General features: G+C 42.3%; 1 protein-coding gene across 5 annotated transcripts in view; it reads left to right on the top strand.

The window, feature by feature from the left end:
- Nucleotides 1-16,054, top strand: part of MYO9A (myosin IXA) — a 517,771-nt gene that overhangs the window by 450,220 nt on the left and 51,497 nt on the right. For all 5 annotated transcript variants that reach the window (XM_033919771.1, XM_033919772.1, XM_033919768.1 and 2 more), the window contains 2 exons: nucleotides 4,949-5,054; nucleotides 12,571-12,702. In XM_033919771.1, coding sequence (XP_033775662.1) covers nucleotides 4,949-5,054; nucleotides 12,571-12,702 — 238 coding nt within the window. The remainder of the gene's footprint in view (nucleotides 1-4,948; nucleotides 5,055-12,570; nucleotides 12,703-16,054) is intronic.

Genomic DNA, 16,054 nt, shown 5'->3' with positions numbered 1-16,054 from the left:
AACTAAGTAATTGTTGGACTTGGTAATAGAATAATTCCTCAAGTCAGACACATGATACTGTTCTTTATTATATAGAATTTATAATTGATTTCCTTAAAAGTTCACTCTTATATATATCTTGGATCACATAATTATTGAAGACTTGAGATTGTCCGATTTGAATTTTGTTCTTTTTATGTTAATAATTTACTTATTATTTTGTGATCAATCTGACAATCTTTCTGTACAAAATGTTTGATTTTGTTAAAATTTTTAAAATGATAAATAAAGAATAAAAAAAAAAAAAAAAAAAAAGAAAGTATTTTATAATTACTTTATTACGAAATAAAAATTATAAAATACTTTATTCAGTGCGAAACCTGGGCCTGTTTGGCTGAACACAAAGCTGATATTCTGGCTGGAATCGAAGAAAGACACACATGTAACTCTTCGTCAACAGCTCTCAGTCTCTTTCTGTATTTGGTTTTTATAGCATACAAAAATAGACAAATATACCCTCCATCCTTTTTATTAAACCACAATAGCAGTTTTTAGCGCAGGGAGCTGCGCTGAATGTCCAGCGCTGCTCTTGACGCTCATAGGCTCCCTGCGCTAAAAACCACTATTGCGGTTTAGTAAAAGGTGACCATATTGTAAAATATAGACAGCAGATATAAATTAACTGTGCATAGTAAGTGAAGGGAAGTTTTCATCTCTGGGAATTTACCCAGTTAACTATTAAGTTATTTGGGCAAATTCCTTTGAAAACTGTGGTAATACTGCCTCCACTTTGCTAAATTTAAAATAAAATCATTTTTCCTACCTTGTCTGGTGATTTCTGGTTGCACTTTCTTCTTCTGACTGTGCATCCAATCTTTCTTCCCTTCTATCAGCCTGTATGCTTTCTCTCCTCCACACCTCATTCCCTCCCCCAACTTTTTCTTCCTCTCTCCCTGACCTTTCTTTCTTTCTTTCTTTTTTTCTGTTTCTCTTCTTTCCTTCTGTTTCCCTGCCTGCCCCCTTTCTTTCTTTCTCCCTGCCGTTCCCCAAGCCACTGCCACTGCCGCTGCCATCGGGGAACAGGACCCACCAATGGATAACAGGCCCCAAAGCCGACGCCGACGCATGCTCTCCCTGACGTCAATTCTGCAATCGGAGAGGAAGTTCCGCCCAGCCAGGCAGCGATTGGCTGGCCCGAACTTCCTCTCCGACTGCAGAATTGACGTCGGGGAGAAGAAGACTTATCGGCTCGATAGATTAGATCGCCAAGACAAAGTGAGTCCTGGGTGATCGACTCACTTTGCCTTGGCGAGCTACTGGCGCCCCTGCCTCGGGCCCCCTGTCAGCTCCGGGCCCGGCGGCCCTACGGCACACCAGGCAACATCTCGCGGCACACTAGTGTGCCGCGGAACAGCGGTTGAAAAACACTGGTTTAGGATATAGCTGCTGAATATCATCTGTGTAGTGCCCAGATCTGAGGCAGAGCTAAGGAAGAGCTAGAAATTATCCATTATTTAGTACCTACAGCTAGATAACATCTATGGATGAACTCCATAGAGATCACATTAGAATGAATAGCTTCAATAGTAGAGAGGAAAATACTTAGAAGCGAGAAGAAGGCATGGTATTCAACAGAACTGAGAAGCCTGAAAAGAGAATGCCAAAAGCTTGGAAGAAATCAGGAGATTGAGCACTTAAATACAGATAAAACAATATTAACAAAAATATTACTCTGATATGGTCGACTGACAGGCTGGACAGCAATGACAGCCTCAAATATAGCTCCCCCCACACTCAACTCACTAGCATCATACTTTGCAAATAAGATAGAGAATACAGGTAGTCATCGACTTACGACTTATACGACCGTTTGACTTACCACACGTTTCCCCAACCTATACTAATTACAGTACTGTACAGTATTTTTTACCCCTCCCCGCGTACCTTTTCCCTGGTGGTCCAGCAGTGTATCCTGCCTGAGCCCCTCCTGCTGATGTCAGAAGCCAGCAGTGCACCCGGGCCGGCACGCGCAGGAGCAAGCTTTTAGAACTCCCGCCCTGCCCTGAGCTGCTGACTGAAACACTGCCGCCAGTTCTCAGGGGACTTGTGGTTCTCTCAGCACTGCCACAAGAACCACAAGTCCTGTGAGAACTTACGGCAGTGGTTTAGCAGCGCAGGGTGGGGTGGGAGTTCTAAAAGCTCGCTCCTGCGCATGCCGGCCCGGGTGCACTGCTGGCTTCTAACATCGGCAGAAGGGGCTCAGGCTGGATACACCGCTGGACCACCATGGAAAAGGTAAGCGGGGAGGGGTAAAAAATAGTTAGTACAGTACTGTATTAACATAGGCCGACTTACGACCGAATCAACTTATGACCTATCAGTCGGAACCAATTGCGGTCATAAGTCGATGACTACCTGTATATTTAAAATATTTGATAATACAGCAGACAATCAACTAGAAGATGCTATTCCTGAAAGTAATTTATTCAGTATACCAGTGGAGAGAACATGGATAGCATTCAATACGGTCACAACAACACAATTAAGACCTCTGGTGAATATATTATCAAACAAAATGCCAAATGGATCTATGTCTATCCCACCTATACCGAGATATGCCAGAAGAAGTGCTAAATTGGTCAAGCAAGATGATTTTAGGGCAAGGATGGTTCTCAGAGAAATTCAGGGAAATTCTACTTACACCTATCCCTAAAGGAGCAGACCTAGACCTATCCCAAGCTGCAAGCTACAGACCGATAGCAAACATACCATTCATGTCAAAGTTAATAGAGTTTGTAGTCACTACCCAACTAAAAGATTATATTTCAGAATGGAATCTACTATTACCTTCCCAACATAGGTTCAGAAATTAACACAGTACAGAAACATGCTTGATTGATCTGACATCAAGAGTTAGATCAGTATTAAGCATAATTAAACAAATGTTACTACTACAGCTTGATGTCTCAGCAGCATTTGACATGGTCAACCACACTGCTGCTAAATAGACTAGCTGAAATGAGAATTTCAGGAATGGCATTACAATGATTTCAAGGCTTCCTGACGAAAATACTCTACAATCTTAAAAGATGGAGCCTTCTCTGACTACTGATCTCTGTCATGCAGAGTACCACAAGGATCTCCCATCTCACCACTATTATGTAACATCTTCATGACCACACTGAATGGCTCTTCTCATACATAGATGGTGTCTTTCTACTAATCCCTGCAATTTTGAACCAAGCAAGCATGACTACCATATTGTCCAGAACGATAACTGAAATGCAAGAATGGGCAAGGAGATAGTATCTCAGACTAAACATTGGAAAAAAAAAAAACTATTAGGGTTTGGGTGACACAAACACCTAATCCCATCTTCCATTACTCTGACAACTGGAACCAGCTACAACATTGCTTAAGAAAACCTCCAAGGTACTGGGAGTCACTTTAGATAGCTCATTAACCCCACCCTTTTACAAAACCATAGTGTGTTTTTTAGCGCTAGCCATGGCGCTAACAGCTCTGACGCTCATAGAATTCCTATGAGCATCGTAGCTGTTACCGCCACAGTCAGCGCAAAAAACTGCGCTACCAGGGGGGGTATGTTTTGAAGAACATGTTAACAACTTAGTCTGAAAATCCTTTCTCACACTACAAAAACTAAGAAAGGTAAGACCATACTTCTAACAGCACTAAAGATACTAGTGCAGTCAATGATAGTGTCATTACTAAACAACTGCAATGCTCTACTCTCAGGTATCTCTGTAAAACTAATGAAAAGCTCCAACTAATACAAAACACTGCAGCGAAAATCATATATTACAAAACAAGATTTGACCATGTCACACCACTGCTTATAGAACTAACTGGTTACCGATAGAAAAAAGAATAGAATTCAAACTATGCTGCTTAACATTAAAACACTATACAGCAATATCCCTAATTGCTTCCCTAGATTTACTGAACTATTGGTAGATCTGCTGATCAACATAACTCTAACAGCATGATCCTATCATTCCCAACTCTGAAAGATATAAAATACAAGACATCTCACAGCAAATCATTCAAATAGCAAAAGTGTGGACCTCACTTCCCATCACATTTCATACAACCACAGTATATGCACTGTTTTGCAAAAATCTAAAAACATGTTTTTTAAGAAATTCCTACAGGGGTCCAAAGAGACTCAGACTAATAATACAAGTCAACTGAAATAAAGACAATCTTAATGATAAGCTACTGTCTTTGATATATTACCTCAGACTGGATGCACAATTCAATAACAATTTTATAACTTTATATAGCATATGTTTTATTTTATTTAAAAAATTTATATCCCGCCACATAGTAATAAGTGGGTTACATAAAATTTCAAATTCATAATTCTTTGTAACATGTTAATACAGAATTCTATGTAACAATATGCTGCTTGTAATCCAACTAGAACTCTAGTTAATGAAGATTTGGCTGGATATAAGATTGCACATAACATAACATCTAGGCAAGTTAAGTCAGGCCAGTAGCTATATTAACTTACCTGCATAGTTGTCTGGATTCTGGCACTGAATATTGACAGTGTACAGGTAACTTCCAGTGGCTGCCAAATAGAAGATTCAGCACCATTATCCAAGAATGGCCCCATTGCTGAATATCTGGGTATAGAAAAACCTGTACCAGCCAGCCTTTAAGAAAAAAGCCACAAGTTAAATATTACTCCAATACTGTTCTTGACTTTGGGAGAATTTTGCGACTTAGCTGTGATTTTTAATAGAATTTTTAAATTTTTGAAAAAAAAAATAAAGCATCTATTGTATATCTGTAGCAGATGAAAAGAAATGCAAGATAGCATACTGCACAGCTAAGCAGTCATCAGGTTGTACTCCAAATGGGAAAATTTGACTGGTGATTGGCTTTTTCTCTGTATGTTTAAGTCCAGCTAGAGATGGGGCTTTTGTTTTGGTTTCTCTAGGTCTTCAGGAGAAAAAGGACACCATTAGGGGAGTATATTCTGTAATTGATCAGCTCTCTCGCACACACCTCAGTACCTTGGAACGCCTCATCTTTCATCTTGTGAGGTAATCACAATAACCTAACCTTTGGAAATGAGGTATTGAGGGCAGAAGAATAATATATGTGAAAGCAAAGCATTGGGAGTTCAGAGAGAAAACAGGAGCTAGACTTTGGAAATATCAGATCAATGTTTTCTTCTTGGGTAGAGGGGGGAGAAGGCTTGTCAAAAATATCCACTAGCCAAATGTGGATAAGCTTAGTCTAGCTAGTCCAGCAGTGCAGGAGATCTGAATCCTGTCTCTTATCTTTGATTTTGCATAGCCCTTTTCCCAACCACAAAGGGGTAAGTTTACAACTGCATGCATTTGTAAAACACATGTAGACTTCAGCAAACTTTCAAAACAAAATTACTCCAGAGAACGGAAGCGATTATTTTTACACCTGCTGTTCGGCACATACAGATTTTCTGGGTTAATTTAAGTACTTATGAATGAATGAATTGTCAAAGGTACACACATAATTATAAATCCCTCCCCAACCCCACTCAGACCAAATAAAGTCATGTACAATTAAAAAAAAAAAAAAAAAAGACTATTGCTTTACCTGCATAAAATGCTTTTGAAAATTATCCTCATTGCTAAATTTATTTATTTAATTTGTTTTCTATCCCGTTCTCCCCAACGAGCTCAGAACGGGTTATAGGTTAATATATATAATATACAGTTAATGGGTTACAATTTGCCATAATTACAATACAGGTTTTTATCCTAACTCAACACATACTAGTCATCTAATAAAAATGAACAGCTTATCCTCACACTGTAATTCTATTTAATTGGGGATTTTACAGTAGCTAAAGCATGTTTCTCTATATCCACAAAGGGTTATCTAGATATGTTGCATTTATGTTGTTCTATGATAATGCTATGGGATAAGATCATTGACAAAATAAATTCCAATGCAATAGGAATGGTTTGATGAACCTTAGGGTACTCTGTCCATTCTCGTGAGCATGCTGCAGAAGGATGTCAGTCACAGCTTTCCCAGGAGTCTGCTGCCCCCTTCAGCATGAACGGTGTGTTCTGATCTGCTCGGTTTATTTCTTTTTCATTTTGCGGTTTTCACTCTAGTCATGATCTTTTTGTGAAATTAGAGATCCCTTTTAATAAGGGTATACTCTGCGTGGAGAGGAATAGATTTTAAATCTGCAGCTGATAGGTATAACCTTTAGGGAGCTGTTTTCAGCCAGCCTGCTGAAGATTAGTGGAGCTTGGGGTTCATTCCTCTGGTGTTTGCTCACCCCTTTGACTTGGTCAAAGGTTGGAGCACAGGCTGTTTAGGCACTAATAGTGTTCCTTTAGAGCGCTCATGGTGCCGGCTGCATTTCGTCTACCCCCCCCTTTTTCATGACAGGTCTGGAGGGGGAAGGGGTCCGACCGGCAGCCCAAAGATCCCAATGATGCGGCAGAGTAGCTGGAAGCAAAGGGCCTCTCCTAGAACAGCTGCACTTGAGAGGAGCTGAAGCAGGCAGCAGCAGCACCATTTCCCCAGCACATGGTCTACGAGTAAGACTGTGACAGCCTGTGGAAAAATGGGGGGGGGTTGTCTTCAAAAGCTGATTTTAACTGTTTCTATAGCTAGGGCATTGGTCTTTCTCCCCTAAAATTGTTTTTTGAGGTTTTGGTCAGTCCTGAAGTGATTTTAAGCTGATTTTTTAGCATTTAAATTTATCAGCAGTGGCCATCTTGGATTTTCCCAATTTTTTTTCTAAGTTCTCAAACTTCTCCAAAATACCTTGTTTTGCTTCCAAAGTGGCAGGGATGGATGTCCTCTGACTATAATACCCTTATATCATGCCTTCTTTGTGAAGGATGGGCAGCGGAAGAACACCCTTGCGCCACATGCCACATCAAGTGAAGCAAGGAGGTGGAAACTTAAAGTTTAGCACCCACTCAGCATCTGGGGCATAGCACAAGGCTTTTGAACCTGTTCCCCAGGCTGAAACGTCGGTTTCTACCTAACAAAGATGCAGTGAGACCCGGAAACCTGCAACAAGTACAATGCCAGCTGCTGAAACCCTGAGAGAGCATCTAACCCAGCTCCATGGGGAGAACACCTTTAAAGCTACCAGAGGAGTGTGTGGCGCAGTGGTTGGATCTACAGCCTCAGCACCCGGGGCTGTGGGTTCAAACCCCGCACTGCTCCTTGTGACCCTGGGCAAGTCACTCAGTCCTCCATAGCCCCAGGTACATTAGATAGATTGTGAGCCCACTGGGACAGATAGGGAAAATGCTTGAGTACCTGATTGTAAAAACCGCTTAGATAACCTCGATAGGCGGTATATAAAAAATCCTAATAAACTTTTATGGACTTTCACAACAAAATTCAGATTTCTGACCAACTGTCTTCCCTGCAAACATTCAAATTGGTGGACTGCCCTGAACCTAATCCGGTCAGTGAACCCACTACAGTAAGCCCCTGAAATTCACGGAGGTTCCATTCCAGGAGCACTTGCGAATTTCAAAAAACCGCAGATGTGGTTTAGGAGCGGATCAGAGACAGGAGAGGGCTTCAGGGGTGGCGGCGGGTGCTGAAAATCGGGTGCAGGATCGTTCTTAGTGTTTTTTTGACCGCCTCTTCCAGGAACTAAAGTCAGGATACACCAATCAGGGGCTGCTTTGACATGCTATCTGGCACGTCGAAGCAGCTCCTGATTGGTGTAGCCTTACTTTAGTTCCCAGTAGAGGTGGTCAGAAAATACCATGAAAGACTGAGTCCGCAATTTGCGAATTCACAGGGGTTTACTGTATTTCCAAAGTCACACATAGTAACATAGTAGATGACGGCAGATAAAGATCCGAATGGTCCATCCAATCTGCCCAACCTGATTCAATTTAAATTTTTTCTTAACTATTACTGGGCAAGAATCCAAAGTTCTACCCAGTACTGTGCTTACTGATCTAGGGCAAGCAGTGGCTACCCACATATCTTTCTCAATTATACTCTATGGACTTTTCCTTCTTAAAATCTGGGAGTTCTCTTCATATGGCGGAAGGCCAAGTTTTTCTACCAGAGGCATGCTTTGGGGGCAAATTATGAACCTACTATCGTAGCCAGCACCTACAATGTGACACTTACCTATAGGTTCTGGGCTCGATAGTAGTGCACTGGACAAGGGCGCATATGCGTCCACTTCAGGATGCGCTGTTGTTTTGTTGGTGTCCTCAGAGAGACTCCCTACAAGCCCCTCTTCCCTGGACAGAGGCAGCCCACAACAGCTGGTGGCTTAACCCACAGTCTCCAGCAAAAGGGATTCCACTTCAGATCAATTCCTGGGTCACACTGCCAACAGATGCCAGCCTATTCGGCTGGGAGGCACATTGCAGTGGTCTCTTGGTGCAATGAAAGTGGACACCATCCCAGTGGAAGTATTCAATAAACAGACTAGAACTGAGAGTGGTTCACCTGACTCTGCGAAATCTACAGTCGGAGCTGGAAGGCAGAGCTGTAAGAGTATTCTCAGATAATGCCACATCAGTGGTCTATGTCAACCAGCAAGTAGGCACCAGAAGCACATCGCTCCAGCTAGAGGTGAAACTACTGTTTGCTTGGGCAGAAAAACACCTGCTGACCATTACAGCGGCAAATGTAGCTGGAGTGAACAATGTGCAAGCAGACTACCTCAGTAGACAGATATTAGACCTAGGAGAATGGTAGCTGGCTCTATGGCTGTTCCAAGACATAGTTGGGCATTGGGGGCATCCGACATTCGATCTGGTGACAATAGCACTCAATAAGAATGCACCTAAGTTTTTCAGCCAAAGATAGGAAACCGGAAGTGCAGGGCTAGATGCTCTGGTGCAACCATGGCTGAAGTCTGGACTGCTATATGTATTTTCTTCATGGCCTCTGATAGGTCAGGTGGTCTGTTGCATAGCATCTCACACAGGGAGGGTGATTCTCGTTGGCCCAGATGTCCTTGGTATGTATATCTAGTACACCTACAAATGGACAAATGTCTCTGGCTTCAGGTGTATCCAGAGTTGCTCACACAGGTACCAATTGCTCTAGAAGATCCGGGTTGCTTCAATCTTGAGCATGTGGTGCTAGCCAAGAAAGGATATTCAGAAGCCAAGATACCATCCACTCTTTCAGCATATGCCAAGATGTGGAATACTTTTCAGCACTGGTGCAATAAGGAGGATCTGGAGCGCAAAAGCATCAGTACAGTTGGTACTGGCCTTCCTTCAAGAGTGTCTTTACACGGGATTAGTGGTGGTGGCATCCCTTAAGGTGCAGATGGCAGGCCTGACTTTCTTTAGAGGCCAAAAGAAGCAAGTCTCCTTGGCTGCTCACCCAGCCATTATTAGATTCTTCAAAGGAGCCCTGAAGCTTAGGCTGCCAATCCGAGATCCCTTCCCTTTCTGGAATCTCAACATCATGTTAGAGGGCCTTTGGAGGGCCCATATGAACCTTTGGAGGATGTGGAAGTGGGCTGTCCTTCGTGGAATGGTTCTATGAGCCACATACCTGACTGGCAAGGAGAACAATCTGGTGGACATATTGAGCAGGGTGATGCAACCTCACGAGTGGTCTTTCAACATGGGTGTAGCCATCAAGATCTTAAGAGAATGGGGCACTCCCTCGATGTATCTTTTTGCTACTCACAAAAACAGTCCCTCAGTTTTGTTCCAGGCTCAGATCACATGGTAGTTTACTGTCAAATGTGTTTCTCCTCCATTAGGAGAAGGATCCTCCCGTATCTCTCATGGAGAAAACTTTGCTGAAACTCCTTTTTTTTTTTTTTTTTTTTTTAGTTCAATATTTTTTATTGAGTTTTTTGAAAAAATATAAGAAACAGTTCAAGTACAGGGTATCAAAAAATAAAACAAAACATTAACCTCTCCTCTCTGCTATCCGACAATGCCCAACAATAACAGGAATTGAAACCACTTATTGTCATATCAAATTAGCAGCATACGCTGATGATGTCCTTCTCTTTATCCGAGATCCTGTTGCTTCCCTTCCCTCACTCGTTAATATTGTCTCTCATTACTCCAAGCTTTCTGGATACTCAGTTAACTGGGAAAAATCAGAAATTTTCCCTCTTAATGATCTCATTTACCCCTCAGATCTCGCCCAATTTCCTTTGCTGAAACTCCTAATCACTGCATTCTGGCTGAGACACCCACCCCCTCGCCCCTTCTGTAGTTGTCCTCTGAAGAACCACAGAGATTGGAGTCTTTTCTAACCCTCTTCAAGCAGAATGAGGGATCTGTTCTGCACCCAGCCTCCAGTCCCTAGCTCTCATGGCCTGGATTTTGAGAGCATAGAATTTCAGTACTTAAACCTGCTTGTGTACAGAATCTTGGTTGCTTCTGTGAAAGATTTCACTAAGAGATGTTTTTGTTCTCCTGCGTGGATGGGAGGTCACTCACAAGTTTCGCCTCTCTGATAATCTGTTTGTGCTGATTCATTCAATTAAGCGGGGTGCTTCTGTTTCTAGGGCCCAGATATCCAGATGAATCCGTAGGGCCATTTTGTCAGCCTACAATCTTTCTGGGAAACAGTCCCCTGTTTCTGTCAGGGCACTTCCTACCAGGAGTGTGGCTTCTTCGTGGTCCGAAGCTAGATCTGTCCCTCCTAAGGAGATTTGCAGGACAACAACATGGTTTTTTTCTTCCCACATTTTCAAGTTTTATAGAATGGATGTTGCTGCATGGCAAGACTTGGCCTTCATGTCCTCAGTCTTAGGGGCAGGCGCACAAACGCACCCTAGCTGTTTGGGGGAACTGTTTTTGTATGTCCCTATTGTCTGGAATGTCTCACCTATTGCACTGGAAAAAGAGATTGTGTACTTACCCTGGTAAGTTCTTTTCCAGTAGATAGGTGAGACATCTAGACTCCCCGCCCTGGCTTTTCTGCACCTGTTTACAGTTGGTCTGCTTATGCTTCTCCAAGCTGCTTCTTGGAGGCCTCTCAGCCTTTGAGGGCTGGGAAGAATTTATTTCCATGTTCATTTTCTTGGGGAATTGTTCTTTCAGCAGAACACTTTGTTTAGCTTGGTATTACAGTTGCTGCTACTTCACATAGGTGGGTGCCTCTTGGTGCTTGAGTACAGACTGTAGAGGGCACTAAACCGATCAGTGAAGTACTACAGAGACAGAGCGAAAAATCCGGAATGGATTCCTTCTGCGGAGCATGCAAGTATGGGGAATTGTCTAGAATTCTCATCCTGGTGAAAGTGCACTGCACACCTTTGACTTTAAGCAAGCTTTGGCCTTCTATATGGAATAGACTAAAGCCTATAGATAGTACACCCAGATTTTTGTTTCTTATGACCCAAATGGGATGTAAGTAGCCATCAGCAAACATACTCTTTCCAATTGGCTAGTAGATTACATCTCCTTCATGTCTAGAGCTGAGCTGACTCTAGAGCAGTGGTTCTCAACCCTGTCCTGGGGACCCCCCAGCCAGTCAGGTTTTCAAGATATTCCTAATGAATATGCATGAGAGAGATTTGCATACCTGTCACTTCCATTATATGCAAATCTCTCTCATGCATATTCATTAGGGATATCTTGAAAACCCGACTAGCTGGGGGGTCCCCAGGACAGGTTTGAGAACCACTGCACTAGAGGGCCATGGCTTTCTCGGTAGCCCACATGAGATTAGCTTCTATTGAGACAGAATGGGGGAAGCCACTGCTTGCCCTGGATCAGTATCGTAGAATGTTGCTACTATTTGGGTTTTTGCCAGGTACTTGCGACTTAGATTGGCCACCATGAAGAAGGGATACTGGGCTAGATGGCTTTGGTTTGACGCAGTAAGGCTTTTCTTAAGTTCTTATATGCAAGACTACAATATGGGCTTTGGTGGTCTACACAATTACATCACACTACTGCCTTGAGCAAGATATAGTGACAGCTAGTTCAGTTAGTCCTGCAGAATTTGTTTGATGTCTAGAATCCAGCTCCATTTTCTTAGGCCCATTTTTCTTTTGTTCCAGTCTACACCTTCATGACTAGTTGGCTATATTTTTAGGTTAATTGGCTTTGAGACCTTGACATTTTGGATCCCTATTGTCCTAATCTTGTTATTTTCCATAAACCTGGTAGCTAGGGATTCCCACGTGTAAGAATACATTGGGCCTGCTTTCCTTGGAAAAATTGAAGTTACTCTCCTGTAGCAGGTATTCTGTGAGGACACCATGTCTGATGTATTCTCACATACCCTCCCACCTCCCTCCCCCCTCCCCCCCCCGGAATTGTCTTCTTCAGCTATATCATCAGACTGAGGAACCCATGCTTGCATGTCAAGTGGGAACCCACACAGTAGGACACTAGTAGAACTTTCCTAGGCACTGTGTTTTCAGTTCTGTGTTGGTTCCTTCTTGCTCTCAAACCATGTGTACTTTTGGACTATGACACATTACAGATTCCAATATATCTATTGAAGTTTGTGTTGATAGATAGATACTTTTTACTACCTTATCCATAAACTTTGTTTATAATGAAAACTTTGTTTATAATGAAGTTCTTTAACAGTGATAACCTGGAATTTCTGCTGGTGGTTGTTTAGGATTGCCTTACAGGAAGAAACAAATAGGATGTCAGCTAATGCTTTGGCCATCGTGTTTGCCCCGTGTATCCTGAGATGTCCAGACACTACTGATCCACTACAGAGTGTGCAGGATATTGGCAAAACAACTGCGTAAGAATTTCACTTTCAACTTTATCTTGTTTCTCATCATAGAGTATCAGAAAGTGTTGGGCCAATCAGATCCACTTGTATTTTCTGCATTCTGTATCCTGTTCCCTCCCTTCTCTTATCGCTATTGTAGTTTTATTTATTACAATTGAGGGCATGCTTTACCCATTGCTTAAAGTGAGTTACAATAAAATAATCATACACATAGAAATCCTCATACCTGTAACAAATGCAGCACAGCATAAACTCTCACTCCCATCTGAGCATCCTTTGAAAACCAGATCAAAAAGACAAGTTTGCATTCTGTTGAAGAACCTTACAAAATCCTTCTCCTGGCAACCAGCACTGAATTTCAGGTTTAGATTTGGCCTGTTGGGATGTAGCCAGCTAGGCCAATATTCAGAGGTAGACTAAGTTTCAACAACCAAAGATAGATTACTCTTTTAGGCGGCTCTGTCTGCCGGTCAAACTTAGCCAGCAAGCCACTGAATATCGATGGTGACCAGCTATGTCATGCGACATAGCCAGTCACCAGCCAATCTACTAAACAGGAGATAGCCAACAGGAGATAGCCATCTGATTATCAGCCTCTTAGTCTCCAGTTTTGACTTGGTTATCAGCAGAAGAGAGACCTAGATTATATTGTACAAATTTTGCCCTTTAGACTACAGCCAACGATGGGCTAGATTCACTAAGCTCCTTTTACCTTTCCGATCTGTGGCCGAGTCTTCCCAGCCGACCAATTCAGTAAGCCTCAACATGCAAATTATCTCAATCAGAGGCACGCCTCACAGCGACTGCACGGATCGCTGTAGAGCGATCCAGACGCATGCGCAGACCATTTTCTTTGCCTGTAGATGGCCTGCATATGCGCTTGCTCTCCTGACTTCCCTCTTGCCAGCTCCAGGGACCAAGCCCCGTCCCGCAATTTCCCGGACCCCACCATTGCCTTCCCTCTCTGAAATGTGATTCCCATCCAGCTGGGAGCCCAAAGGTCCTTCGTTTATCCTTCAGCTGAAAGACTCGCATCCTAAAAAGTTTATTATCCAGAATAGTCCCACCCGTGACTGCCTCTGCCTTTCGTCCCTCCTGGCTCAGGTGCCTGAGTTGTGGCAGCAGTGCCTGCTTCTCTCCCTCTCCGCTTCTTAGGCACTTTTCAGGATACGCTGCAGGGAAGGGTTACTCCTGAGTCCGTGGCTTTAAAGCAGGGCTGCACTACGGCAGGTTCCAGTCTGGAACAGAACACGCTGTAGTGCTGCCTCGCTTTAAACCCATGGGTTAAAACCACAGGCTCGCGCAGGGCGGCAGAGAGCAGGAGAGAATCTATCCCTATCTGTGGTGTCTCCAAACATCTTGCAACTGTTTTCCTTTGGGAGAATCAGGGCGCCAGAGAGCAGGAGATTCTGCAGGGACGCAAGTGACTGGTCCTCAGCAGTCGCTTCTTTTTTGATCGGGCATCCCAGTCAGGGTTCCTGAAATTGTTTTGTGAATCGCTGCCTTCCTACTTTTGGATGCCCTTCCCCACATTTGCATGTTCAGATCGGATCGGGTGGAAGGTTAGTGAATTGGATCAGGGTTGCAAACTGCTCAGGACATGATCAGTGGGCTTAGTTAATCTAGCCCTATAAATCTCATAGAGAAGGAGAGGTCTTAGTTATTTATAAAACATGCTGTCTATTACAATAATTTGATAGTACCATCTGACAATCTGATTCCTTGTCTTTTGCATTTAGCTTTTCATCTGCTTGTAGTTCTAAGGGAATTCTTGTCAATTGAGCTCCATTCTCATTTACGGCTTCCATAGATATTTTGATAGAGAGAATTGCTCAACATCATTTACAATTTGAACAAATTGTTATCTTAGGGGATTTCAATTTACACTTAAAAAAGTATGATGACTCACTTGTAACATCTTTTGAAAATTATGATACTCATTTTCAAAAAAGAAAAAGTCTGAAAAATATCATAAAGTGGCAGAAGGATGTTTTTCCTTGCAAGAACATCTAATTTGTGATTTTTAAAACTCTGATTTAAGACTTTTTTTCTCTGCGGTTCAACCTAATTTCAAGGAGGCGGCATGTTACGGTCATGTTTTGGGCTGAACTTGAACACTCTCAAAAGTTAGATACTTTTCTTCCACAATGGAAAAAACCAAAACATCAGAGGAAAAAATTATGATGGTTTTGTCTAGACCTGTTTCAAATTTAGCTAAATTACATAGGTTGTCCTTCTGCAGTCAATTCCTGAGTAACAATTCTTCATATTGTTCTATTTTGATGGTTAACTTTACGCAATCCTTATACTCATAGCTATAGACATTTGACTTCAACAAGTGCTGTGAGTGATGATATATACTCGTGATAGCTTAAAGAACTTTCCTTCAATCATAAAAGCCTCAGTTACACCCCCTCCTCCACTACATCAACTGTTTCGCTGGGAGTTTGGGTGATAAATCCTCACCGGCTTTTTATCAAATTGCCATAGTTTTAATAATAAACTTGTGTCTTTAAATCATTTCTAGAAAGTGGTATTATAGAAAAACTTTTTAACTTAACTTTATAGTTTCCTTAATTACGACCTGGGAGATGTGGAGTCCAACATGTTTCGCTACCACTTATCAAGGAACTTCCTACAAGTAAACATAATGTATAAACTCGTTAAAGTTTTATATGCTTAAACAACTACCGGTTCCTCAGAAATTCAGTAAATTAGCTACATTACAAACCACTACAAGAATGGTCCTACCAGTGCTGCTATAGTCATCCGACTCTCCCTGTGCTGAGAGCAAGATGTCCACGGCATTCTTGAACGTTACTTAAATAACTTTATTGACCCTCTGTGTGAGAGATATTTAAAGAGACCACCTCCAAACCCATACCACAGGGATAAACCCAACAGAAGAGACCCCAGCCTATAAATATACTAAGGTTGAGTATTAAAATAGACTAACCCATTCCATTTCAGCATTTAGACCTTCGAGCTCTACCGTACCTAGCCGGGCTGTTCTTTAAATTCAAAGCTTTCTCTAAATTACCGACCTCCCTCCCGTCTTGTAGTTGATCAATAACTCGCCACCTAATATCATCCACTGAATGTTGCTTCTGTAACCAATGTTGGACCATGGGCGTCTGAAGATTTTTATTCAATATCCGGGATTTGTGCTCGTTTAATCTAGTTTTGATCAGTCTGCTCGTATGACCAATATACAGCAGTTTGCAAGGGCATTCAATCATATATACCACTTGCTGACTGTTACTGTTTGTTATACATTTAGATTTTAGCAACTTCCCGCTTTTCATCTCCCTCCATATACCCCCCTTCTATGGCTTTTGCACACCACTGACACCGACCACAT

Source organism: Geotrypetes seraphini, chromosome 14 (genome assembly GCF_902459505.1).
Source record: "Geotrypetes seraphini chromosome 14, aGeoSer1.1, whole genome shotgun sequence".
In the NCBI taxonomy this organism is placed as follows: Eukaryota; Metazoa; Chordata; class Amphibia; order Gymnophiona; family Dermophiidae; genus Geotrypetes; species Geotrypetes seraphini.
This window is presented reverse-complemented; position numbering and strand designations above follow the sequence as displayed.